At 41.7% G+C, this 24,777-nt stretch overlaps 2 protein-coding genes and 1 long non-coding RNA gene across 9 annotated transcripts in view; 1 reads left to right on the top strand and 2 right to left on the bottom strand.

The window, feature by feature from the left end:
• LOC128352402 (uncharacterized) overlaps window positions 1-16,399 on the top strand; it is a 57,791-nt gene extending 41,392 nt beyond the window's left edge. Inside the window, exon 3 of the long non-coding RNA XR_008320381.1 lies at window positions 16,261-16,399. This is a non-coding gene — a long non-coding RNA (uncharacterized LOC128352402). The remainder of the gene's footprint in view (window positions 1-16,260) is intronic.
• On the bottom strand, window positions 2,368-18,313 carry TEX29 (testis expressed 29). 2 transcript variants are annotated; one of them, XM_053312967.1, is made up of 5 exons: window positions 17,874-18,313; window positions 10,914-11,024; window positions 8,284-8,353; window positions 5,485-5,612; window positions 2,368-2,552 (listed from the first exon to the last, which is right to left on the bottom strand). In XM_053312967.1, exons 1-4 carry the CDS (start codon window positions 18,124-18,126, stop codon window positions 5,489-5,491), a joined length of 558 nt encoding a protein of 185 aa, XP_053168942.1. In that variant the 5' UTR covers window positions 18,127-18,313; the 3' UTR covers window positions 2,368-2,552; window positions 5,485-5,488. The 2 variants fall into 2 exon arrangements, with proteins under 2 accessions (XP_053168942.1, XP_053168941.1); XM_053312966.1 differs by having other exon boundaries at window positions 5,471-5,612.
• A 2,023-nt stretch (window positions 18,314-20,336) lies between these two features.
• Window positions 20,337-24,777, bottom strand: part of ARHGEF7 (Rho guanine nucleotide exchange factor 7) — a 159,540-nt gene continuing 155,099 nt past the window's right edge. For 4 of the 6 annotated variants that reach the window (XM_053311162.1, XM_053311158.1, XM_053311169.1 and 1 more), the window contains one exon: window positions 20,337-21,633. In XM_053311162.1, coding sequence (XP_053167137.1) covers window positions 21,511-21,633 — 123 coding nt within the window. In that variant the 3' untranslated portion in view covers window positions 20,337-21,510. The remainder of the gene's footprint in view (window positions 21,634-24,777) is intronic. The other 2 variants (XM_053311161.1, XR_008319854.1) reach the window with 2 other exon arrangements.

The following is a 24,777-nucleotide window of genomic DNA, read 5'->3' on the forward strand; positions in this document are numbered from 1 at the left end:
GCTTGCACATGACATTCTTCCCATCCCTCACCCTAGAGTTCTTCAGGCTGCAACGCTTTGTCTTGATTCTCTAGAAATTCAAGCTCAGAGTTGAGCAGGTGCGGGAAGAGACACATATATCAGCTCTAGTATACAAGCATGTAAATGCGTGCAAACATACAAGGCTGGTATCAGTACATGGCACTTTGGGCAGTTACCAAGGATCAGACACCTCAGGGGGCCTCACTGCTGATGGCTGCTCTGTTCCCCACAGACAACTGGACACAACCAACAGCCACCATGCAGTGCTATATGGAGCACTGTGGGAATAAAAACATGTTGGGCTGCCAGCTAGAATGCTTCTGTTCCCCCTGCTGTTGACCCACTGCTACTGCTGCAATACCTGTGCTGCCAAGGGGAGGGGAGGGGCCCCACTGGAGGGTATCTTGTTGAGGGCTGGTAGGGTGTACCATATATATGGACACAAAATATCAGTGCATTGCCTCCCTTCCATTCCCCTTTAAGATTGAGCACCTTTAAACTGAAAACCAAGGAGGAACATTATGTCCAGAAAGTTTAATAAAGCCCTTTTCAGACAACAAACACAAATGCAATGACCACTTGGAGGGAGTACAGGACTGCGCCTACTGGCCCTGCTGCCCAGCCTCTGGCCACATTGGCACGTAATGAGGAACCGTCAGTCTCAGGGAGACTACAGAGAGGAGGGGGAACTGACTGTGTGGGCTTCCTTCTGGCATGAAGGGCAGCCCCAACAGCCAATCACAGCCAGCAAGGGGGAGGAGTTTCCTCCCTCAACTCCAGTTACCATGACTGCAACCTACAGTTCAGCATTTGGATATAACACTGGCGGCTGTAAACCTCAGGGAGGAGCAGCGAAATTCACTACAAGAGGACCTTAATATTCATGGGGGTTCCATTCCAGGCTACCACCGAGAATACGGAAACGGCAAATATCGAGTGGTTGGGGCAATGGGGAATTGGGGGTTCAGTTCTCAGTCACCAGAAAACATCAATAAAACATCAGATTTAGTGGGGGATGTGGGGGAAAGCTGCCTACCATCTTAGCTGCTCCCTGTTAGTCACGCTGTTCCCCCCTAGTTGTGCTGTGCCCCTGAAAACTGCCAAATCAGCCGAAAATCACCATCCCCCCTTTTAAAAAACAGAGCAATTTTGAGGCTCTGAAACACAAAATGGCACCCAGAAATGACCTCCACAGTCATTTCTTGCTACCCCCAACCCGCAGATATGCGAGGTCGACATGTCTCGTTTCTCATTTTTTCCACGTATGCCAAGATTGTGCGTCTATTACCCAACAGCGGATATGTGAATCTGCAGATGCTGGATCCGCGGATATCAAGGTCCTGCTGTACAACCCTAGATTTCAAGCTGGAGTTTGGGAAGGGAAACCTTGCATCACTTTTCTGACAGGATTGGGGTTTCACAAATTTGGACGTACAAGCAAGTCAACCTCAGGCTCCTTCACCTCTGGTTTCCCATTATATGCGAATATGGCCACAATATATTCATATAAAAGTCAGAACAGAGCCTTAAGTGTGCCCCTAAGCTCTTTCCTCACAGTCAGGAACCTTGCATTTTGTAGGAACAAAACAATGAAAATTGCAAATGGCAAAAAACAATGAAAGATTGTTAAGGCCATGTCCACATTACACCTTCCTGTGTAAAAACTATGCCACACATGATCCTGAAAACTGCATGCAGTTTTCTTCTTTCTGATCCTGTGCAGAAATGGCCTTAAGCACTTTGCCTCTTCAAGTAGATGCACCAAATGATTCAAACTGTATATTCAAAGATCCCTTGCACTGATGCAAAGTACTCTGGCCACAAGGCTTGGTTCACATACAACTGAAAGTAATCCGAGTGCTGTCGTCCAGCATCCCAATGGGCACCCTGCTGGAAAGCAAACTAAGGGCCAGTTTAAATGCTGAGCTTATCTAGTGGAATTGTACTGCCTTAAAATGTACACAGAGAATCATATGCCTTCTGATTCAGCAGGTCTGATTCAGCATGTCTGAATCCCATGCCTTCCTGTAAAAATCAGCATGTGCAAAATTGGAATGTGATGATTGGCATTCTAACCTAGCTGAAGTTCTCCATCTCTCTCTCTCTCTCTCTCTCTCTCTCTCTCTCTCTCTCTCTCTTTCTCTCTCTCAACATACAGACTGAACAATGTTGACGCATCTGAATGAATGAGTCATAAGCAACTGTTCTCCCTATGCCCTGATCCATTTTATCAATTTCATTTTCCTTTCAACCAGGCCACAATGTGGTGTTTGCTTTTAAACACCTTCAACACCCCAGAATTATTTCAGGAACCAGCAATTTTACAAATGCATTTTAGAGATCAGGTTAAATTATTAAACAATGCACAACATTTTATGAAGGCTAATGAAAATTAAACAGGAAGTTTAACAGAGTAACACAGAACAACATGGCATGGTTTAAAATAGATCAGATTCACATCATCAGAGAGTAATTCTTCTTCTGATACTTCCAGTGCCACCCTTTGTTTCTTTCTTTATCATGAGCTTTATCTGCCAAAAGAAGAAGATTGTTATTATTATTTATTACGACTAATACTACTAATTAATTAATACTGCGCCATCTGTCTGCATGACACTTTACTTGGAGTTAGTAGACAGGTCCCTGTCATGAAGGGCTCACAGTGTAAAAGAGACAAAAGGGAGACGAGGGGAAGGAAGCAAAAGAAGAGAAAGAATGGGGAAGGAGTTGCCATTGCTTTATGTACCCTTAGAAAAAATTGATGATATACATCAGCAAGAGTCTTAAAATGCTTTAGGAAGTGATACACTGTGAATAACAGAAAAGGGCAATATGTACAAATGAGCCATTATATGAAGGACTCAGAGGTGAGGAACTAATGACCAACTTTCCCCATGAAACCCCCACTGCACTTACTAGTACAGAGGTTCTAAGTAATATCACAGAATGTTTGCACATTACATGAAAATGGACAGGGAGCAGAGGAAATCCTAGTGAGTGGCACTTCCTCTAACAAAAGTGCTTTTCCAGAATAACCAGAATCAACCTGGAATATTTGTTTCTCAGCCAAATAAATTAACCTTTCAGTTAACATGGGGCACAATTCACCATGAAGTTCTCCAGAGCAAACCCACTAAAATGAACAGAAGATGAGCATGAACACAGTAACTACCAGAGGAACCTTAGTTTCAACTATACAAAACTATCCTACATTTTGTGTCAGAGAATCAGCTAGCCAAGTTTGCAACATTTTTAAAAATTTCAATACATACACAACCACACCTCGTGATAAGCCATTTGGTTAATCAACATAATATCCACACTAGCAACCACACGTCCTAGACACATGAGGTGAAAAAAACAAAACAAAACAGAGCAAGCAGTTCAGGTATGAACTAATGTGCCTACTTTCTGTGAGGCTGCCATCTTGGATCAAGGTGAATGACATCATCACAAACCATGCCATTCAGATGTCCCTATGTGGCACAACATCTGTACCAAATTTGGTGCAAATCGGTGCAGACATTGTGAAGTTGTTAGGGGGTAGACACACACATGAATAGACACACTGACATCAAGGCCATGTTGTAAGGATACTTTCCTTGTGGAAAGGAGGCTACAAAGGGGGGAAATGTTCAGGAAAGTTGACCAGGGTGTATTTAGAGTGGGGCAGGCAGGGCATGTGCCACGGGCGCCATTTTTTAAAATTAAAAATGTGTTTTAAAATGGCCGCTGAAAACAAAATGGGCACCACACATGCTCAAATGGCCTCTGTGAGGCCCTAGGCCATGCAGGCCTCGCAGAGGCCATTTGAGCATGCACGGTGGGAATTTTGTTCTTAGCAGCCATTAAAAAAAAAAAAATTAAAAATGGCCACTGCACATGCTCAAATGGTCCCTGCAAGGCTCTAAAGGCTAGCAGGGGGAAGGGGACCTTTGCAGAACACCCCCCCCCCACAGCCTTTAGGAACCCCCCCCCCCAAAGGGGCTACAGGTAAAAACATTTTTTTAAAAATAATATAATATAAGTCACTGTACACATAGTCAGTTTGGCGCTATGTACAGAAAATCAGGGCTTGTGAATACTGAGCTGAAGCTTATGAGCTAGGATTGTATTCATTTGCTCTTACTTTGCTTCTTGTGATAAGTGAGTTAAATGTGATGTCTTAATAATATGGCTATTAATGGTGAGTTTGTCTTTGAATCAGTGTGAAATCCTTAGTATTAAGGCCCACTGGGAGTTTCTTGCTCTCTTTCTCTCATTTTAACTGTCTTTCTGAAAGACTAGAATATATTCCAAGCAGTGACACAGTTTACTCTGCATATCCTTTAATTATTTTCAGAGTATCTGGGAAAAGTCAAATTCTCCATTTATTTTTAAAACTTGTGTAATAGTGATGCTACAATGCATAGTAGAGAATTAGACAGGCACTTCTGTTTAGTTTTCCAAATACACCTCCACGTAGTATTTGGGTATTTCATGAGCCGAAGCATACTGAAATTTGTCGTTTTCCAGCATTTTTTGGTCTGGCTACATCCACTGCAAAATAGTTTTTGAAAGATTAAAAGATTAATGAGCTTGACTTGTATTTTTCAGCTGATATTATGGTAAAGTTAACTGAAAGATGGGTGTTAGATGTTTGGACAGGGGCGCAATTTCAGTGCTTGCCCTAGGCACTATTTTCCCAAGATACGCCTCTGAAGTTGACTTTAAAATTAGCTCAATATTGTTTAAGGGTTAGAAAATTTTAACACATTTAATTATGAAGAGAAACAATAAAAAGACAAGATCAAAATAAGTAGACCCCTAGCTCATCTTTGGTTGTTGCTAAAGCACAGCCCTGTTTCTCCAGAAAACTCGAGTGAAGTCCAATTTACTCAGATGTTTCAAGCACCCCAAGAAAACCTCTGCTGTTGCCAACTGCTTCAAAAATCACCAGACAGCTTTTGTAAAGTTCATGCACACAGGAAACAATGCAAGTTAGTGGAGTACAAGCAAGGTGGCCCATGGGAGCAGAGTAAATAGAGAGCTTCCACACATTCAGAACTTTCCCCTAGCCCTCCTTTCGAAGGTAGGTCTCAACCTAGAACACTTGAAATGAGAGCAGAAGGCTATCCAAGTATTTGTAAAGTGCCTTTTCCTGATTAAAGGACATTCAGGACATCTAAACCTACCTCCTCCTGATTTTCAAATATTGGCAGATAGGAAAATATGAAGCTATGAAAAGTTGCACTTGAGGGAACCTATTGTGATTGTGGACTCCCCAACAGGAACATAGTTAGATGGTGAAGGACTAAAATAAAGTAAACATATTTTCCATATTTAATCTAGAAGGTACATTCTTGTCAGTACTGAATGCATTCACAACAAAATACTGATTTATTCCTCAAATAAGAGACCAAAATACTGATTTATTCCTCAAATTTGGCAATATACAAAAAATGCCTACTTTTTCACACGCACAGGGCTAATCTTCATCATCTTGTTCCTGAGAATCAGAAGAACTGCTACTTGTATCAGATTTGTCTTCTACTATTGCTTGTTTGTCTTCTTCTATTGAGGGCCCCCTTTTTTTCCTGCGTCCACAACAACTAAATGGAAATTTCATTATGTAACATTTGTAATATGTTGAATTGAACAGTGTGTGTACCGTTTACACAAATAGGAAACTAAACATTGTAGACAACTGAAAAGTCTTCTGTGAGGTGGGGGTCAGGTACGGTAATTGGTAGAAATCCTATTGGCTTGCTAGAAAATTATTTAGGGGCAAGCTATATGGCAGAGAAAAAACCCTTGGCCAGATAGCAGTAGTAATTATTTTAATTATTTTTAGTTTAGTTTTATATTTATATGCTGCTCTTCTTCCAAATTGCCCAGAGTACATGGTTATGTTAGGTAGGTTAGGTTGAGAGAGCAGTGACTGGCCCAGTCTGCTTTTCCTATAGTTACTGACTACTTCTTCAAAACAAACTGTATGTTTGATTCTGTCGCTAATTTGCAGCCTTTCCACTCACACAGCCCCTACATAGACAAGCCTCAGCCATCCAAGGTTAGAATACTGTGCAAGAAACTATGCTAGCTGGGATCAAGCAGAAGTTGAATGTGTGGGGTTGTCCTCCTATCAACCAAAGCTCCTGCAGTCTGCTTCAGAGCTTTATACTGGCTGAACTTGGTGCATCTAGCTATAGTCTCTAAACAGAACCTCAACACTTCAGGAGTATGAAAAGCTCCTGAACTCATTTGTGCAAAGCTACTGTTGATTGCCATGAAATTTCTGCATCCCTAACATTCTTTAGGTTATGCTCCACAGATATGCATTTCGATCATTTTTAACTATTTTAAACATTGTATAAAATTCCTTCACCTTTTAAAAATTGACTGCATATCCACAATGCATCTTCTCCTTGGTACCTTGTGTACATGTGGCCTATGTTATCTCATGAGATAAAGACAGAGAGCAGCAATTTTACATTTGAAAGCTCACAGCTTGTTTCACCCAGTCCATCTTAAATCCAGGGAGGAAGGCGGTTTGTTTGGTATATTTGCATTTCCTGATTATTAATAGAAAAGCAACAACTAGAATGTACAATCCATTTTAAAATAGTTTTATTCCATTTTCTGTACCATATTAGCAATATTCTGAAGTGACACATTCTGGTGGCATTGTTCAAATGGCTTGGAAGAAAGCAAAAGTGGCAAACAAACCAAACCATTGCGCCTTCACCTTTGTTCTCCCATCTCCCCACTTTTGCCTAGATTTAATGTTTGAATTACCTTGAATTAAATAATTAAATTAAATTAAATTAAATTAAATTAAATTAAATTAAAAGTTTAAGAGCTGAACCTCTTTTAATTTTGAATTTGCACCCCTTTCCTGCTCAAAGAAGCAACTTTCTTTCCATGTTGCATTTCCTACATTGGTGCCAATAGGTCTCCCATATATCCAGTTCTGGATTCAAGAGCAGTTACATGCTCCTGAATGTTTTGGTCATGAAGTCCTCTTCTATCTTCCCCAATCAAATGCGATGATCAGCTTTGATAACTGGGGACAGACTTCAGTATCTGCTTCCACCTTCTTTGCCTAACAGGTGATTGGTGCTATCAGGGATTATTAGTACTAGATCTTCTTTGACCTGCTGTGCACAATCGCCACCCTGTGGGGGGAGGTTCTTTTAATTGCACAACAGTCTCCCATGGTATATGAGAGATGAGCTCTCTCATATACCATGGGATATTGTTGTCTCCCATGGTATATCCCATGGTATATATATCCCCATGTTCCCTTGGTATATCCCATGGTATATCTCTTATGAGTTAAGTCAAAGCCTTACTCACAGATATGGGGCTGATATTTTACTTGTATTTTAACCATTACGGAAAATATCCATGCCTTCATATTATGCACATGGGCAACACAAACTAAAACCAAAGAAAGGAGCAATACAGCATAAAAATAAAGAAAATGCATTATTTGCCTAAATTCATAGTTCAGATAAAATTAGAAACTGGATGGCATTCCAAAATTTTAATCTAGTGTATTGGTCACTTCCTTCCTGCCCTCCCTACATTCCTGGACCAAACAAACCTCTATAAACTAATTAGATTAGAGTAGATTGTGCCGTCAAGTCAATGTCGACTCCTGGCGACCACACAACCATGTGGTTTTCTTGGTAGAATACAGGAGTGGTTGACCATTGCCTCCTCCGGCGCATGGTGAAATGATGCCTTTGCCATTGTCACTAAAGTGAGCATCCACCTCCAGTCTTTTTTCCTATATCACTGCTGCCCAATATAGGTGACTCCAAATGTACACACCAGTGGAGATTCTAACTAACAGTCTCTTGCTCCCTAGGCAAGTTGCTACCCTGCTGTGCCACCTTAAGGGCATATCAACTAATTACCAGTGTTAAAAATTAACTATACCTTAGTACAAATATGGTGAAGCAATAAGAATTTATTCAATTTATTCTATGCATTTTACAGAATCAATACTGAGCTAATCCTAATTATTTTTTAAAAGTTGCTGCACAAAATTTATATTCAGCCTAATCCACATATAGTTTCTAAATCTTAATCTTCTCTTTCTTGTATAAAAACATACCATGCCTTCTTTGATGAATCAAAATAAATAAGCAAAGTAATCCTGCTCTCCTTTTTGAAATTATATCTTTAGCAATGGTTTCTTGGGATTTATTCCTAAACTGTTTTTAAGAAACTATGGAAGGCTACCATGTACCAAGTTTATTTAAAGTGTCAACTCACCTTATCACCAAAAATAAAACAAAGATCACCATGATGATCAGTATAAAAGCAACAAAGGTTTTCATGTATTCTAAAAATAAAGAACAAATATTATTCCAGTCTTTGACTAAGTACGGTTTCTTTTTCTTCTTTACAAAATGCAAACAGTGTCCTTTGGTAAGGATGTTGAGGATTCTCTATGTTAACTGGGTGCACAAGCATATCTGAAGCAGCTGCTTGCTATCCACATTCTGCCCTGTGATATGTGCCATTGTCTAAAATAAGTCTAGAAAAATCCAAAATATTCTGCTGGATGCTGAAGATAAACTTTCCTTTTAAGTGAATGATAGTCTAGGGCAGTGTTTCTCAACGTTTTTGGAGTCATGGACCAGTACATTCTTTGTGTGCAATTTCCCAGACCAGCAGTTAGTAAAGGGGTCACCCCCTCTTCGTCCCCATCCCCAGGCACCCCCAAAACAATTTCAAGTTGGGGGTGTGTGCCACTGCCGGGAGCTCTCCAGAACTCATTTCTAGGCAGGCAGCCCTCGCTTCTGGGCTAACACTCATTTAGCTTCCTTGAAATTAACATTATCCCAGCAGCGAGGGCTGCCTGCCTAGAAATGAGCTCTGGAGAACGTCCAGCAGCGGTGGCCCCCACCGGCTCGAAATTGTTTTCTGGAGGGTGGGTTAATTCAGCATGGACCAGCACTCAACTCTTCACAGACCAGCACCAGTCCACGGACCGGTGGTTAAGAAACACTGGTCTAGGGCATGCATTACAATTCTCAGGTCAGGTCAGACTGAGACAAAAATGGCCATAGCAGGTGTACTGGCCAAAGCTGGGCAAAAGCCCTCCAGATCACGACAGATTCTTGGGCACAGAAGTAAAGCTGGGTCTAGGAGAACTTCCAAATGGCAAACCTCATCATTCAAAGGGACACTGTAAACTGCTAATGTCCTCTCTGAGTCCTCCAAAAGAACTCAAACCTAGGGAACATTGCCCCTGAACTTCCTACCACTCAGAGCAGTGGAGAGAACTTAACACCAATATACAGAGTTTATATAATTAAAAGGAGATAAAAGTCAGGAACCAAAGTAACACAAGGCTAGTTCTGCTGCATTCCAAATTGGACCTCGACTTTGTGTTTCACTCACAAATGCAAATACATGCTTGCATGTGTGTGTGCGTGTGCGTGTGTGTGCGCGCACACACACACACACCCCAAACTATGTTGTTGTCTCTTAGAAGAGCTGCTGTTCAAAGCAAAAATCCTTGTTGACCCAAGGCCTCTCCAAAAGCTGGGAGGGCCCAAATCTGTGTCCACCCCACTATATACCAGATTACTTTCATTCTCTCTCCACTATCATTCACCCTCTATGAAATAACTATTTACCTTGCAGCAGTGTTATGAGGACGAATAGGATATGGATAATAAAGGATTTTAGATAGTGAAAAGATATGATTACGTAAATTCTATACCACATCATCTCTGGACTGAGTCTCTGGACTGAGTTTCAACCGTCTCCCAGACTTAACAGAGGGACTTCTAAGAAAGAGATGGATTAATTTGCCAGTACCTACATCCTTCTACTGCTATTCATTCAGTGTGGCATTAAGCCAGATAAGGGGCTTAGGTCTTCACAGGGGTGTAGCTATAACTGAGCAGATGGGTTCAAAAAACCTGGGCCCTCCAGCTCCTGAGAGCCCCCCCCCCCGCTCCACCCTCCCCTATTTTCTTCATTATCTCTCTCACTCTGAGGGCCACCAGGGAGAGGGGCGAACACGGGCCCCCTTTCCCCTAGCTACGCCCCTGGGTCTTCCTTTTTTGTTTCATTCACTGACTATATTTTACTCTACCTTTTCTTCAAGGAGCCTTTTCCCAAGGCATACATGCCCCCACCCCGACCCCAAACACACACACACACACACACACACATCCTCATAACAGTCATGTGGGATAGATTAAGCTGGTATCTTCATGGTTGAGTGAAAATCCAATCCTGGGTCTCCCCAGTTACATTCAAGGCCAAACTGAACATGATGTGTAAAGGATTATAAGTCTGAATAGGCTTTGTTTTTCTTTAGTTAACAGAAGCCAGATCAGAGCACCCTGTGAATTGGGATCATAGCAGAGGAGGGGGGAGGGCCTTTAACGCTATACCCCCCACCACAGTCTCGATCCATAAGACACCCTGATCCAGTTGCTATTTAACCAAAGGAAAATTAAGCCCATCAGGGCTAACATCACATGCAATTTGACCCTCAGCCACTCTAACATGAGCTCTCATTGCAGAAGAGAGAAGCATGGTGTGCCCTAGGTGCCCTAAACCAGCACTTTCCCACCTCCATTACAAACAAACCCTGTGCAGCCCAATGAAGGTTTGCCTCAAGCTTCTGTCTGGTTCTTGAGCTATAGCATAGGATTTATGCCATGACCCAACCTGACTCTTGTGAAGTAATTGCAAAATCATTTTAGAACTATGCCAGGAAAACTGGTTTCTGGAAGCAGCCTTGAAGGAAAAAAGGAAAAAAGGGAAAAAAATAAAAACTCCTACTTGAAGGAATAATTTGATATTCTGACAACAGAGCTACATTCATTTCAGGTTAGCCACCTGGGTTATAATTTGCACTGTAAATCACAGGTACTTACGTGGTACAGCTTTTTTATAGCACGTTTCTTTGTGGAAGCAGCATCCTAATTCCGAACACTGGATTCTTGATACATTTAAACTGCATATTTCATAAAAAGGGAGTTCACATACTACAAAAAAGAGAAGTACCAGATAGGTTACCAAAACAAAAAAACCAAAACAAACAAAAAACCCAGCACAAAGTATCCATGCTGCTATTAAAAAGCATTCCTTTTAAACAGATCTGATCAGATAGATTAAAAGCTTGGTAGGACCATTAAAAATCCTAATATTATGAACTGCATTCAGCATCCTTATTCCTAGTAGCTTGGAGCATAACCAATTCATCACATGCTCATGTCAGATTGGAGGCAGAGAACATGCACGTGTCATAGTGGGCATCATCTTAGAAGAGCCATCCCCTCCTCTGCATGACAGAAGGGGGAATGCCTCCTAAAGCAGTGCTGCCGTGTGTGTGTGTGTGTGTGTGTGTGAGAGAGAGAGAGAGAGAGAGAGAGAGAGAGATTGATTCCCCCTTCTTAACAGTAACATAAAGCAGCTAACATCCAGATCAATTAGAATTCATTAAAATAATTCAACATTAATATTACATAATAACAGAGAGAGAGAGAGAGAGAGAGAGAGAGAGAGAGAGAGAGAGAGAGAGAGAGAGAGAGAGAGAGCCATTTTAAATTAGGGACATTTTTTTTCTTTTAAACACTTTAAATAGATTAATCTAACCAGCTAAATTGAATAAATGTTGCAACCCTTGAGCAACTGGACTGAAAGAATGTGTGAGGCCCAGAGTGGCTGCACCCCAGAAATCTTTCCTGCCTCCCTTGCCCTCTTTTAGTTTACAGAGTAAAGAAGAGCAGGTCTGCCAAAATGGTATACAAATGAACCTGTCGTACCGATCCCAGAGTCAGCAGTGGTCCGCCATCCTGCCCTACGCCCATGGGTGCCACCCACCACCTGTCCATTTCTCCTGCACTCCTCAAGCCACTATTCCTTCTCTTTCCCCTTCTCCTTTTCATTGGCTCCTTTCCCTCACCAGCCTGCTGCTTAATACTACTGCCGGTAGATTGCGGGTAGAAGCCCAATCCACTTATAATGTACTGGGCCCGGAATATCCTGTTAGCATCCCAAAGGAGAGTCCCCAGTTTCTGCACTTTTACATCTCCTTGCGCATTCAACCTTGCTCAGGGGGCAAGACACTTGATATGGGGCTGTGCTTTTCAGCCATTCCAGCATGTCAAATTCTCCTCCACAATCCCTATAATATTCTGTCAGACTTACATTCTGAACTGTCCAGGATAGAAATTGCATGCACTGTTCTTCAGTGGCTCCATCCCTACCTGGTGGTTCATTTGCAGAAGGTGGTATTGAGGAACTATTGCTCTGGACCATGACATTTGTGCTATGAGTTTCTTGTTAAAAGGGCTGCATTTGGTCTCCTGTCTCATTTGATATCTACATGACACTGCTGAGTGAGGAATCTCTAGGTTGTGGGCAATGACATGCAGCTCTATTTCTCCTTGTTATCTAATGCAGATGGACATGCTTAAAAGGTGTCTGGGACCACTACTGGACTAGATTATAAACAGAAACACAGTCCAGATAATATGAATGGTGCTATTGATGTGTTTTCATCTGCCTGAGAGCATAGCATTCGCCCTGTTCTGGATGAGGTTGCACTCTAAAAGATCACAGTCACAGCTTGGGTACTGTTAGATCCAGCTTTGACTTTTAGATGCTCAAATTTCATCTGTGGCACAAAGCTAAGGCTGGTGCACCAGTTGCAGTCCCTTCTTCATGGAGATAGTTTGGCCACTATTAGCCATGATCTCATAACATCCAGATTAGCCTACTGCCATGCAGTCTATACATGAGGTTGTATGGTCATTGCAACAAACGGAGTGGGACAACAGGTGAAGACAAGGGCAAAAACAAGAACTACTACTGTTGAACAAAAACAAGAACTACTACTGTTGAATTGCCACTTGTGAATACTGGGTTGTTGGCAGATAGCCCGATTTTGGGGTAGCCCAGAGAGCACCCCTTTATCTATACAATATTGGAAGACTATACAGCACAAGACTGTGGGATCATAGTCCCTATGGTGAACTTTTCACTGCCTGGGTTTGGCTAGAGCCACAGCTGGTCACTTTACATGAGCAAAGTATGGGGCAATGTGCCCCAAGATCAGCATAGCAAAGACTGAAAGGGATGCCCCCACTCCCCTCTTTCACAAGAGAAGACAGTAGCTGGCAAAAGACTCCATTTCACAAGGTCAATTAATCAAGAAAGGAATCCTCCCTTTCATGGGAAATAACAGTAAAGCACTCCTTAGAGGCACTCAGATCAGTGCATTTCCCAACCCATTTTGAATTAACAACGTAGCTGGCAAAGACTCGGGGGGAAATGAGCGCATCTTCATGAAAGATGTGTAATCTATACACCTGGGGGGGAGATATCCTGGTCTTCAAATAGTCCAGAATCTTGATTTGACATACCCAACACATTTACATAACTTTACCCATGCCTTTGGTGGGCACGCTACCCTCAGAGTGATTAAGTTCGAGTGGCAATAGATTTCTTTCATGAAATCTCCCACCCTATGGGGTAAGCAGTATGGCTTGGAAACTGCCTCAAGGCACCTTTCGAGGTATATCTACCTATGGTCAAAGCACATGGCCTTGGAATCTGTTTTGGATCATTATCCTATGGACTCTCATATAAGCAGCGCACCCGCTGCTTATACGAGCCCTTTGCTCCTTTCCTGCTTCTCCCTGCTTGTATACTGGCGAAGAGACCAACATGCAACAAACGCACCAACTTAACCCGGGAAGGCTAGGTCAACTAATTTCTTGCCCTTTTAGGCCCCCCTCCCCTTTCATGCTCCCCTCTCTTAAGCATTTTCCATGGCAAGCCTTGTCCAGCTCCAGTCACATGTTTGAGCCAAGCTGATCGATCTTTAATAAGAACTTCAAGCTAAATTATTGCTATCCATATTTCTTGTCGACCAGCTAAGATTTATTGCCTTGCCTAACTAAACATTTGCATTCTGAACCCCCATATACCCTTAATAAAACTTTTGAACTGTATTTCTGCCTCCTCTTTTCCGAGACAGTAAACTTGCACAAATTTGACACTGGAACCAAACTGCTCCCCAAGCCAAACTATTTTCCCCACACGAAGCCAAAAGTGTCTAGTGAGCACTCCAGGGCAGTTGTGGTAACAGGGCATAACTTGCAACGAGTGAAAGGCAATGGAAGACAAAGACCTCCTTACTTGGCTGGGGTGTCCACAGTGGCTACCATTTAAGGAGAAAGGGGTCCAGAGCCAGGTACAGAAGAGCTGGGCTGAACAGAGGCGATGGCTGGCTGAACAGGAATGTGTGGGGCATGGCCAGAGGGCTCCTGACCTGAAGACCTCTGGCTTCAAAGCTAGCATGAGACAGTATGGCAGCTGAGAGGAAAAGGGCAAGCAACACTGGGAGGAGAGGCCAGCCAGTGAGGTTCCACATGAGAGGCTACGACTGAGGTCCCTGAGGTAACGAGGACCAGTCCAACAAAATGGAAAGACTGGGGGGTGCAGTTAACCACCCGTGTTTACGAGCTGCTGAGGCAAGTAAGCACCTGTATCTAATCCAAGAAGCTGAACTTTATTGATAAGGTTTCTATGTGTTTCTTGCACTCCCTCTTACCAGGTCAGCCCCCAGTCCTTATAACATGGAGTTCCCTTCTGGGGGGGGTGTGTGTGTGCCCACAAGCTGCCCTTGAAGACTATTCAGAAACTGTTATTGGTGCAAAACGCAGCAGCAAAATTAGTGACTATAAGTGGTCACCAATTTTAACGCAACTCTGCTGGCTTCCTGTTCATTTCAGGGCACAATTCAAAACGCTGGTTTGAACCTTTGAAGTCCTATATAGCATCCTGCCTCACAGCTCAGGGCCCACATAACAAGATTTGGCAGGCAATGTGGCATGGCAGCACCATGGACAGGTCAAGGTGACAGGTTGATCAGGCAGACTGAGCTCTGAAATACCTCTTGAGCTCAGCCTACCCCTGCTAATCTCCACCAACCTGCCTAGAATGCAGCAGCCCTCTGGCCTGGAGTCTGACACTCCTACTCCTCCTTCTCCTCCTCCTCCTCTTCCTCCTCTCCAGCTCATCCTGCCACACCTATTGCTGGCACTGATGTGCAGATATTAGGGAGGATGGTAGAACAGGAAGAACTGGCTGCCCTGGGCACTTCCAAGGGTGTCACTTCAGGGGATTTGGGCTCTGTGGGTGCTGTCTTGTCTTGTGGGGCTCCATCTCTGGAGCTCTCTGGAGTTTCAAGGCCTGGGGCTAGGTCCAGTATTGGTCCTCTCTCTGGGGTCAGACTTTGAGAAAGAGCAGGACTGGGATAATAATATATACATTTAGCTTGGGATTTTCAGACCTGAAGGGGATTGTCCTCTTCCCAAATGAATCTGCCCATGCATTAAGATCTACATCACAGGCTTACTGTAAGCATCATTCTCTGCTTACTGCACCATCAGAGATTAGGCAGTGATAACTGAAATGAGAGCCTTTTCAGTGGAGGTCTCACAAATACAAGACAGTCTTCCTAAAGCTGCTTTTCTGGTACCTCATCTGTTCTGTTCTAGTCACTAGGCCAAGGCCTTTTTATTTACACAGACATGCAATTGATGTTAGCTGTTTTAGGATGTTTTATGCTGTGCTGGTAGTCTCTGATTTTTATAACTGAATGATTACATTTTATTTATTTATTTATTTATTTATTTATTTATTTATTTATTTATTTATTTAATATATCGCCTGACTCAAAAGGCTCTAGATCAGAGTTTCTTAACCTTGGGCCCCCAGATGTTTTGGGCTACAACTCCCATCATCCTCAGCCACAAAGGCCATATCTGGGGATGATGGGAGTTGTAGTCCAACGTCATCTGGGGGCCCAAGGTTAAGAAACCCTGCTCTAGATGGTTAAAGTTAATCATTTAATTTATTTTTGTAGGGTGCTTTGAAAATTTGGATTTTAAAACATGATAAATCTTTTTTAAAAATAAATCACATTATTTGTAGGTAGCTTCCCACTCAAGAGTTTGACTCATTATGCTGAAGTGTGCTATGCTCACTTGTATTAAATATTTGTATTTTTGTAATAATCTGAAAATTCCACCATGGAACTAGTGATGTACTGTAAAGAGTTTGATTATAACATTTAGTTTTGTGCAGGCCAATGTTTTAAAATTCACAGCATTGGAATTTCAATTGCCCCTTTGCACTTGTACAGTTCTGTGTGTAGTAGCTCTTATTTGCTCATTCAATTTTTAACATGCTCTATCTCACTCTTTGCAGATTTATATGAAGTTGCCACCAGAGGGAGCTCCGAAGCAGTTCTGTAATATCAATACAATTTGTGCCAAAATACTTTAATAGCAGTACCTTAATAGTGTTCGATATCTTTCCACAAACAGGTTTTATTTTATTTGTTTATTTATTTATTTATTTAACATATTTGTATACCATCCAAAATACAAATCTCTGGGCCGTTCAGATAAGTATCATTGCTTTAGCCAATAGGGCTACAGCTGTCAATGTCTGCATAAGGAAACATACTGGAGCTAAACTAAATTATTCCACATATGTTGTAAATGTTTTTTGTGCTGGTGGTTTTTAAAAATAAATATACCAATTTCTTTAGAGGACAAGTCAGACAATACAAGAATAATTTTTGCCAGTTTTTTGTAGGTGAATTAACTGGAGATCTCCCATCAACAATTTCTAGCAAACCAAGGACTGACTTACTGGACTAGTTTCATAATCGGGAATAGGAAATACACAATCTACTGGTGCTTCACAAAAAGTCACATTTATTGCCAATATTTTTGTATCTTTATTGCACCACTAAGAATTTCACCAACTTTCCACTCCAGTAGCAGAAACTTGCAACCCATTGGGATCTTCAGTAAAGGGGATTCTGAAGGAGCAGGGCTATATCTCTGAGAGTCTCTGGGGCTGCCTGCCAGAACAGTCACTACTGCACTAAATGGACCAGTGACTCCATATAAATGTGATGATTTATGTGATAATTCTCAATCATCACCTGGGTTAAACTGAAGAAATAAATTTTGGCTCATAGTTGGATTTCATAGCAAGCAATTTGACCAACACATGCTAGGAAATGTTTGAGAAACCTAGATCCCTTCAGTTTGGTCAGCTTTGCACCATCACCCATAAGTAAGTAGGAAGGAATCCAAGGTTCCCAACAAACATGTGCTTCCATTGGGCATGTCATCTGAAGCTGCCCAAATCGTGTTCCTGCTGTTTCTCAAGATTCTATCCACCTCTGTCACCGAAGTTTGCTTGACAAAAGTCAGTAGAATCCATATAGTTGATAGTTTGAGGCACCTCAGACTATCAACTATATGGATTTTTTAAAAGGTTTTAAAAATATATTAAAACTATCAGACAATCAAATATAGGGTGGCTTTGCACAATTGCCCATAAGTGCAAAGTAGGAGGGAACTGGAGGTTTCCAGAAAGGTGAAACCTTTCTATGCGCTCACATCAGGCATATCATCTGAAGCCATCCATGTCTGGTTTCCATTCTGCTTCTCCCCAGATTCTACTTGACTTTGTCAAGCAGACTTCAAACCTTAGTGATAGAAGTTGGTAAAATCTCAGGAGAAACAGGGCAAGAACAGGATTTGGGCAGCTTCAGATGATGTGCCTGATGGAAGTACATTGGGAACCTATGAGCGATGGTGCAAAGCAGCCCAGACTGAAGGGATCTAGGTTTTTCAAACATTTCCTGGCATGTATTATTGGCTAAATAGCTTGCTATGAAATCCAACTGTGAGCTTTAGCATAGAATGAAGTTAAACCTTTTTCCTTTGGCAAAGGAGAATATGTTGTATTTATAAGCTTTTATTAGTTCATCAGCCCATAGTACTCTGCTCCATTCTTACCCGCAAATCCATACCGGAAGAAGTTAGCATCTCGTTTTTCCAACTGATGAGTCAAGGGTGGAGACTGTATTGCCCTGTCCAACTTCAGTGACAATTTAACACATGCACCAGGACAAGGCCACAAGGTTAGGCAATAAAATAAGAAAATAAATCTTGGATTCTGTACGGGTTCTTCCAAGTCCTTTGTTAGCAAAATAAATGAGACAGATCTGAAAAAAGTCTTTAATGCAGCTGTAAATGAAAAAGCCACCATGTTTTTGAGGGTTGACAAGTTTTCATAAATACTCTCAGAAAAAAGTCTTCAAATGGGTAAGTGTAGCATTTCCATAAATATTGCAGGCAGCTGACCTAACTAGTGTGGACAGTTGGCCAATTTCCCTGATCACCATGAGAGGCATCCTATCTGCCAAGAGTCTATCTAGTCCCTTCCCTACAACCACGGTGAGGAACTGAAGGATGCTGTAACTTGTGACATCACAGTTGGTTTTCTATGTTGTCATCAGTCTGATTGCCTAGGGAACTGATGGCTGAGTCTAGTGTTTCTCAGTCAAAAAGCACCACAAGAGCAGGATCAAGTTGGTGTGTTCATCTCCTCAGTTCAGAAGGGAAGACGACTAGTTTTGTAGCTTTCCCTGTACCCTTGCAGGCAACCATAGGTGGGGTCTGGAAGAATCCCTCTCTGCTTCAGATTGTGAGGGAAAGTGTACCACACAAGAATGAAAGCTTATTTTGACTGTAAGCCACCTGGGACAATGAAATAATTATCAGAAAGGCAAAATATGAATGTTGAAAATAAATATAACTGTGACGTGAATATTTTGGTACTTACTTCCATGAACCCTACTTCTAAACGTGAACTCATGAAAATATGAAGTTGCCTTATACAGAGTCATTGGTCCATCCAACCCCATCTACTCTGACTGGCAGCTGCTATCCAGGGCAAGATCTTTTCAATTGCAGACGTCAGGAACTGAACCTGAAACCTTTGTCATTCAAAGTATGGGCTGTACCACTGAATTATTGCCCCGCCCTAATTATGTATGAAGCCATTTCATGAAATGAAGGAGCCACATAATCCCTTTTATCGTGACAAGAAACATTTATTTCACCTGAAGCATAGCTGCTCATTTCTGGATGCTGCCAGTAGGAAATAATAATGAGTTTTATTGCTTCACAAGTGGGGAACATGTTAAATACATTCAGCTATACAACATACAGTATCTTGAGACATGTGTACTCTTTCAGGGGTGAAGTTACACATTATGAAAATCACAGAGCTGATGCCCCCACCCCCTGCAAAAAAATAATAATAATCAGGTGCTCCCCCTCTGCAACATGCAGCAAAAGCAGTCCTTGTTCTCCCCAGGGGTTAAATTTACTTTGATTTCTTGGGTAGGCCCTGTCGATGATGAATTATGGGGGGGGGGGAGTTGAGGAAGAAGCCCCTTCCTTTCCCCACTTCCTGGGGAGGAGGGGTTGGCAGTCTTCTAGCTGTAGGAAGCATAGTGCAACCCACAGCATAGAAGAGTGACACCTTTAAAAATGAAATATTTAAAGGATTCTCTTTATTCTTATTACAAACATTTGTTTCTCAATGAGAGAGGCAGCACCTACCTAAGTGGTGAGTAGGCCCAGGCTGACCTTGGAAAAGTGGTGGATAGGCTGGGCCTACCCTGACTTTAACCACTGGTATATTGACACCTTAAGTGGCACAGCGGGGAAATGCTTGACTAACAAGCAGAAGAGTGCCAGTTGGAACCCCCATTGGTACGTTTCCTAGATTATGGGAAACACCTATATCAGGCAGCAGCGATATAAGAAGATGCTGAAAGGCATCATACTGTGTGGGAGATGGCAATGGTAAACCCCTCCTGTATTCTACCAAAGACAACCACAGGGCTCTGCAGGCGCCAGGAGTCGACACCGACTTGACGGCACACTTTACCTGACCTTACAGTACTGTCCTCTGCACATTGTGCTTTTTCCATCCAGATCATTGACTGGGGGCAACTAACATATGTGAGGACATCAGGACACAGGACAAGTTTTAATAATAATAATAATCTTTATTACGGTCGTTGACCAGCACAGGACAAGTTTTACTATTTAGTATGGAGGGGGAGGAAGCACAGTGGGGATGCTGTTTGCAGCAGTAGCTCCTCCATTTTTTTTTTAATCATGTGTAGTTCTGCTGTAGGTCTCTGCTCAAAGTCAGTTCTAAGACTGATATTAAAAGTAATAGGATTCAAACTGATTCCCTGATTTCAAAAATTAGAGTGCACCTTTCACCTTCAGAGCACAAAAAGACATGCTACATGACTGCAATTGGTAATTAAAACAAAAACCTGCCCAAACTGTACATTGTAGAGCTCCAAATGACCAGTACAGAATACTACATCGCCACACTTTGTTACTTATTTATACAGGATAGAGAAAATTTTAAAAAGAGTTCTGTTCACAAAACAGTTTTAATTTTTTATTTGTTGCATAAAGGGAATGGAGGTAAGTGGACTATTGTTTCACTTGAACTCATTATTTCACTTGATAGAGAAAAATGATTATTTTTTTGCACAGTAGTGGAAGATCAATGCCAGGTTCCAGGTTTGAATTATCCAAATGCTCTACAGGTAAGCGTTAACCTAAAACTTCTTGTTGTCACAGTAAAAATAAATACATTTTATTCACCAAAAACAAAACAAAAACACAAAAACACAAAACTCCAACACCCTAGAAAAGGACTTTCATGGATAACAGTGATTGAGTGTTCCATTAAAATACCAGCCAGCTGTATGTTAAAGTATATGCCCAACCATTTAAAAAAATGTAATACATAAATCTAATAACCATTTTTTAAAAAACCAACAAGTACATCCATTTTTAAGTGGCTATTCTGCATATTGGCATGCCAACATAAAATAAGTATCCATTTTAGATTTTAAGTAAATTAGCTTTGATACAAATATGGTGCCAGTTGACCGTTTGTTGGTGTTTTTAAAAAGCACATTAGAACTGTGTCTGATGCTTTAAACAGACATAAATAAAATTAAATTATTAAAATAGACTGGTGAATACTGCAAGATATGCTGGGAAATTATGAAAAATATGTTTTACAATGATGTCTACTATATCTAGAACAATTCAAAACATTTTATCTCAGACAACACAGAATTGTCAGTAAATTTTAGGAGAGCATCAACCACCGTGATGTCTGCTGCTTAGCTGCATCCATTACAGGACAAAGTATAACACTGTATCAGTCCTGATACACTGATTACATATGCATTCAGAATTACAGGTAGTATTTACAAGGTGGGGAGGAGGAAAAGATATATTTAATTTTAAAAGCCCCTGGAAAACAGACTTCTTAGCCAGCTGTTGCATTTGCTGCAAGATGAGGTAATTTAAATGCAGTTGAGTTAAGTCTAGTAGAGTTCAGGGTCCATGCTATCTACACTTCAGTACAGACAGCTTCAGTGAATTGATTGAACATTATTATATATTGTAAGAAAGAAAAATCATTCAATCCAGTTAAGTCCTGCTTTGTAGTGCTCTTTATGCAACACTGACTAAATGTCAGAAGGTTTCTCAGCTTGATCCAACAAATGGTCTTTCAATAGAAAGAAAAAGGGTAACTTTTCTATAAATTGGTTTCATCCCAAGAAGGATCATTCATGCTCTTTAGAACTTTCCGGACAAGCTTTTCAAGTTCCTTGCGGGCTCTTTGTTCTTCTTCCAATGATTTCTTCATCTTTTTGTTATCCTGGCAAACAAAAGGCAAACATATTATAGCAACTTGTTCTGAATTGTTAAAATATTGTTTCGCATCAAGATGCCTGCTTTTACAAGGGGAGTTATGTGGAAATCGGTTGTGAAAATCTGTTGCAGACTTTTGTCTGCTCCTGGAATTAATTTTGGGCTCTGTATATCCAGTGACCAAAGAAAAGAATATCTTCTAGAACAAGTACTAACAAAAGTAAACAAACAAATACTTTACAAAGGGAACAAACATTTGTACAACACACAAGGGAATTACAATAGCAGGTACAAGTTATGGGGCGGGGGGGGGAACCTTCTTGTTAGGAGGGTTGTGTGTTTATGTGTGTTGGGTACATGAATAATAGAAAGTGTATAGTTGTGATAAAATATACCTTGAAAGTCACAGAGCATTAAAATCCATGGCAATTTCATGATCAAAGCTTTATATACAGTAATTAAAAAAACAAAACCCTATATAGAATGCATTTGTGACTGCTTCACAACTCTTGTGATTTCTTTCAGGTACCATTTCCCCACATCCAATCCCAACACCTGTGCACAGGCCAGTTCAGCCTGTCCTAGTCTACAACCAGTCAATTTGGCAGACAGGATTCAGTATGGGCTGTACTGTCTGAATGGGCAAAATTGTACCGTGAGGGTAAGGTGCTCCTAGGAAGCTATAATGGCAAATTGGCTAACAGCAGTGGTGGAAGTCACTGTGCCTCACACTTCCTGTTTCTGTGCTTCTCATGATCTCTGAAGTGCAACTTTTGCTTCTCCCTCTGAAATCAGAAGAGCGGGCTCCAGATGCAGGGACAATTTGTCTCACTCACTGGGGGGAAATGTCAAAATTCCAGTTTGGACATTACAAAGCAGTGGGGAACACAAAGCTGGAGATTATTTGTGTTTCTTGCCTCTTCTCTCCCCATGCATATTATGTAACCACTAGAGCCATTCCGAGAATGAGAAACTGCTATCTGAATGGCCACAGCTAGATGACAAAAATGTGTTCAACAGGTTACTCTTAACTGTTCAATACTTCTGAAAAAATGCTCTAGAATTCAAGGGACTGTTAGAATGTTTGAGGCCAATTGAAAATGATGAAGATTCATAACAGAATATATACATTCTGGGGCCTGTCTTTTGCCTTGTGTTTTAAAACTTGCCCCCATTGTAAGTTAAAAGAGCAACCTTGATTTAGTTATATTATGCGCCATTTTACATAAACCATTTTTCCTAATCAGCGCTTCATACTTTTCCTAACCTTTATATCTGCAGAAAAAATACAACACCCATGCCTTCGGATTCAGAAGTGGTAGTGTACATGGTTTGACATAGGGGTGTGTGTGTGTGTGTGTGTTTTAAAGATGGTGATTGACCCCTGTAGGGAAACTATAAAAACATGAAGCAGCCCAAAGTCAATTTAAAAATGCATCGGGTTATGCTGATAGGCTGCAAGAAGCAGCTACACAACAAGTTAAACACAAAATACAAGCCATTTAGGAACACAGGAAGCCACCATATACTGAGTCAGACCATTGGTCTATCTAGCTCAGTATTGTCTACACAGACAGGCAGAGGCTTCTCCAAGGTGGCAGGCAGGAATCTCTCTCAGCCCTATCTTGGAGAAGCCAAGGAGAGAACTTGAAACCTCCTGCTCTTCCCAGAGCAGCTCCATCCCCTGAGGGGAATATCTTACAGTGCTCACATGTGGTCTCCCATTCAAATGCAACCAGGGTGGAGCCTGCTTAGCTAAAGGGGCAAGTCATGCTTGCTACCACAAGACCAGCTCTCCTGTATAAAGCCATTTATACAGACACACTTGTGCTGTCTTCCAGTCAAGACTGTGCTCTGGATCTCTTAGAGGCTACCAAACCATCAAAGCTGAAGGGTCACTTTAGTTCTATTAGTCTCTGGCCAAGGGATAACCAGCACCCTGGGATAGGTTGCACTTTGAAAGCCTCAGTCCTGAGAGCAGAGCTATGCAAAATAAACAAAACAACCCAAAAAAACTATGGACATGCATTTAGTCTACATAATAATTTTAGCTTCTAAATGTGCAATTCTTTGGCACAGAAACAGGTTGCTCACCTGTAACTTATGATCTGGAGGTGGTCCGTGGTATTAATAATGAATAGGTTCTGTGATTGCGCAAGGACCTCGCAGACAGATTGACTAGCTCCTCGCTATGCCTCCAACTGCCCTGCACTTGCTCCACTCTTCCGTTGGCAGAACGAGCTCCACTCGTTCCATTTTTGGCAGTTGGGGCATGTTCTTTCTCAGTTTCTTGCAGACCGCCAGGTGTTGAAGATCCATGGGTTGTTTTGAGGTTTTTTAAAGATTGCAGGGAGGTCCGGGTGGGATTTATGAATACAACGGATCACCTCCAGATCATAAGTTACAGGTGAGCAACCTGTTTATCTGGATTGTGATCCATTGCATTCATAATGAATGGTTGTTTAGCCAGCTCCACAACTGGTGGTGGGCACAGGATAGCCTGTCATTATGGCTGTACCTGCTTCAGAACACTCCTCCCCAAACTGGCCTCCTTTGTCAGTCGCAAATCAATGGCATAATGCTTTATAAGCAGTTGGTGTGAAAAACTCGTTGCTGCCTTGCAGATTTCTGCCACTGAAATTCCCACCAGATTGGCCACCAAAGACGCATAAGCCCTCATGGAGTGAGCCTTAATGACCTTAGGAGGTTCTTTCCCGCGAGTCTTGTATGCTAGCTTTATCAGCTGGACTATCCACTGGGATAGCCTTTGCCTGGACACTGACTGCCACTTGGACCTCCCCTTGTGTACCACAAATAACTTTTTTGTCTTTCTTATGTCTCTTGTCACATCCAGATAATACAGCAGAGTGCGCTGCACATCCAAGGAGTGCATGGCTTTCTCCAGTGCTGTCTCCGGGTTCTGAAAAAAGGTTGGTAAAACTATATCCTCATTTAAGTGGAATTCCGTAAGTATTTTTGGTTTGATGTGAGGATCCATTCACATTTGCACCTTGGGTGGGTAAAACTGACTGTAAGGGCGATTAGCTCATAAAGCCGCTAATTCACTCACTCGCTGTGTCATAGTAATTGTAACGAAGAAGTCTGCATTCGCAATGTCGCCTCTCCTAACGGTTCAAACGGGCACTCAGTT

This window comes from Hemicordylus capensis, chromosome 3 (genome assembly GCF_027244095.1).
Source record: "Hemicordylus capensis ecotype Gifberg chromosome 3, rHemCap1.1.pri, whole genome shotgun sequence".
Classification (NCBI taxonomy): domain Eukaryota; kingdom Metazoa; phylum Chordata; class Lepidosauria; order Squamata; family Cordylidae; genus Hemicordylus; species Hemicordylus capensis.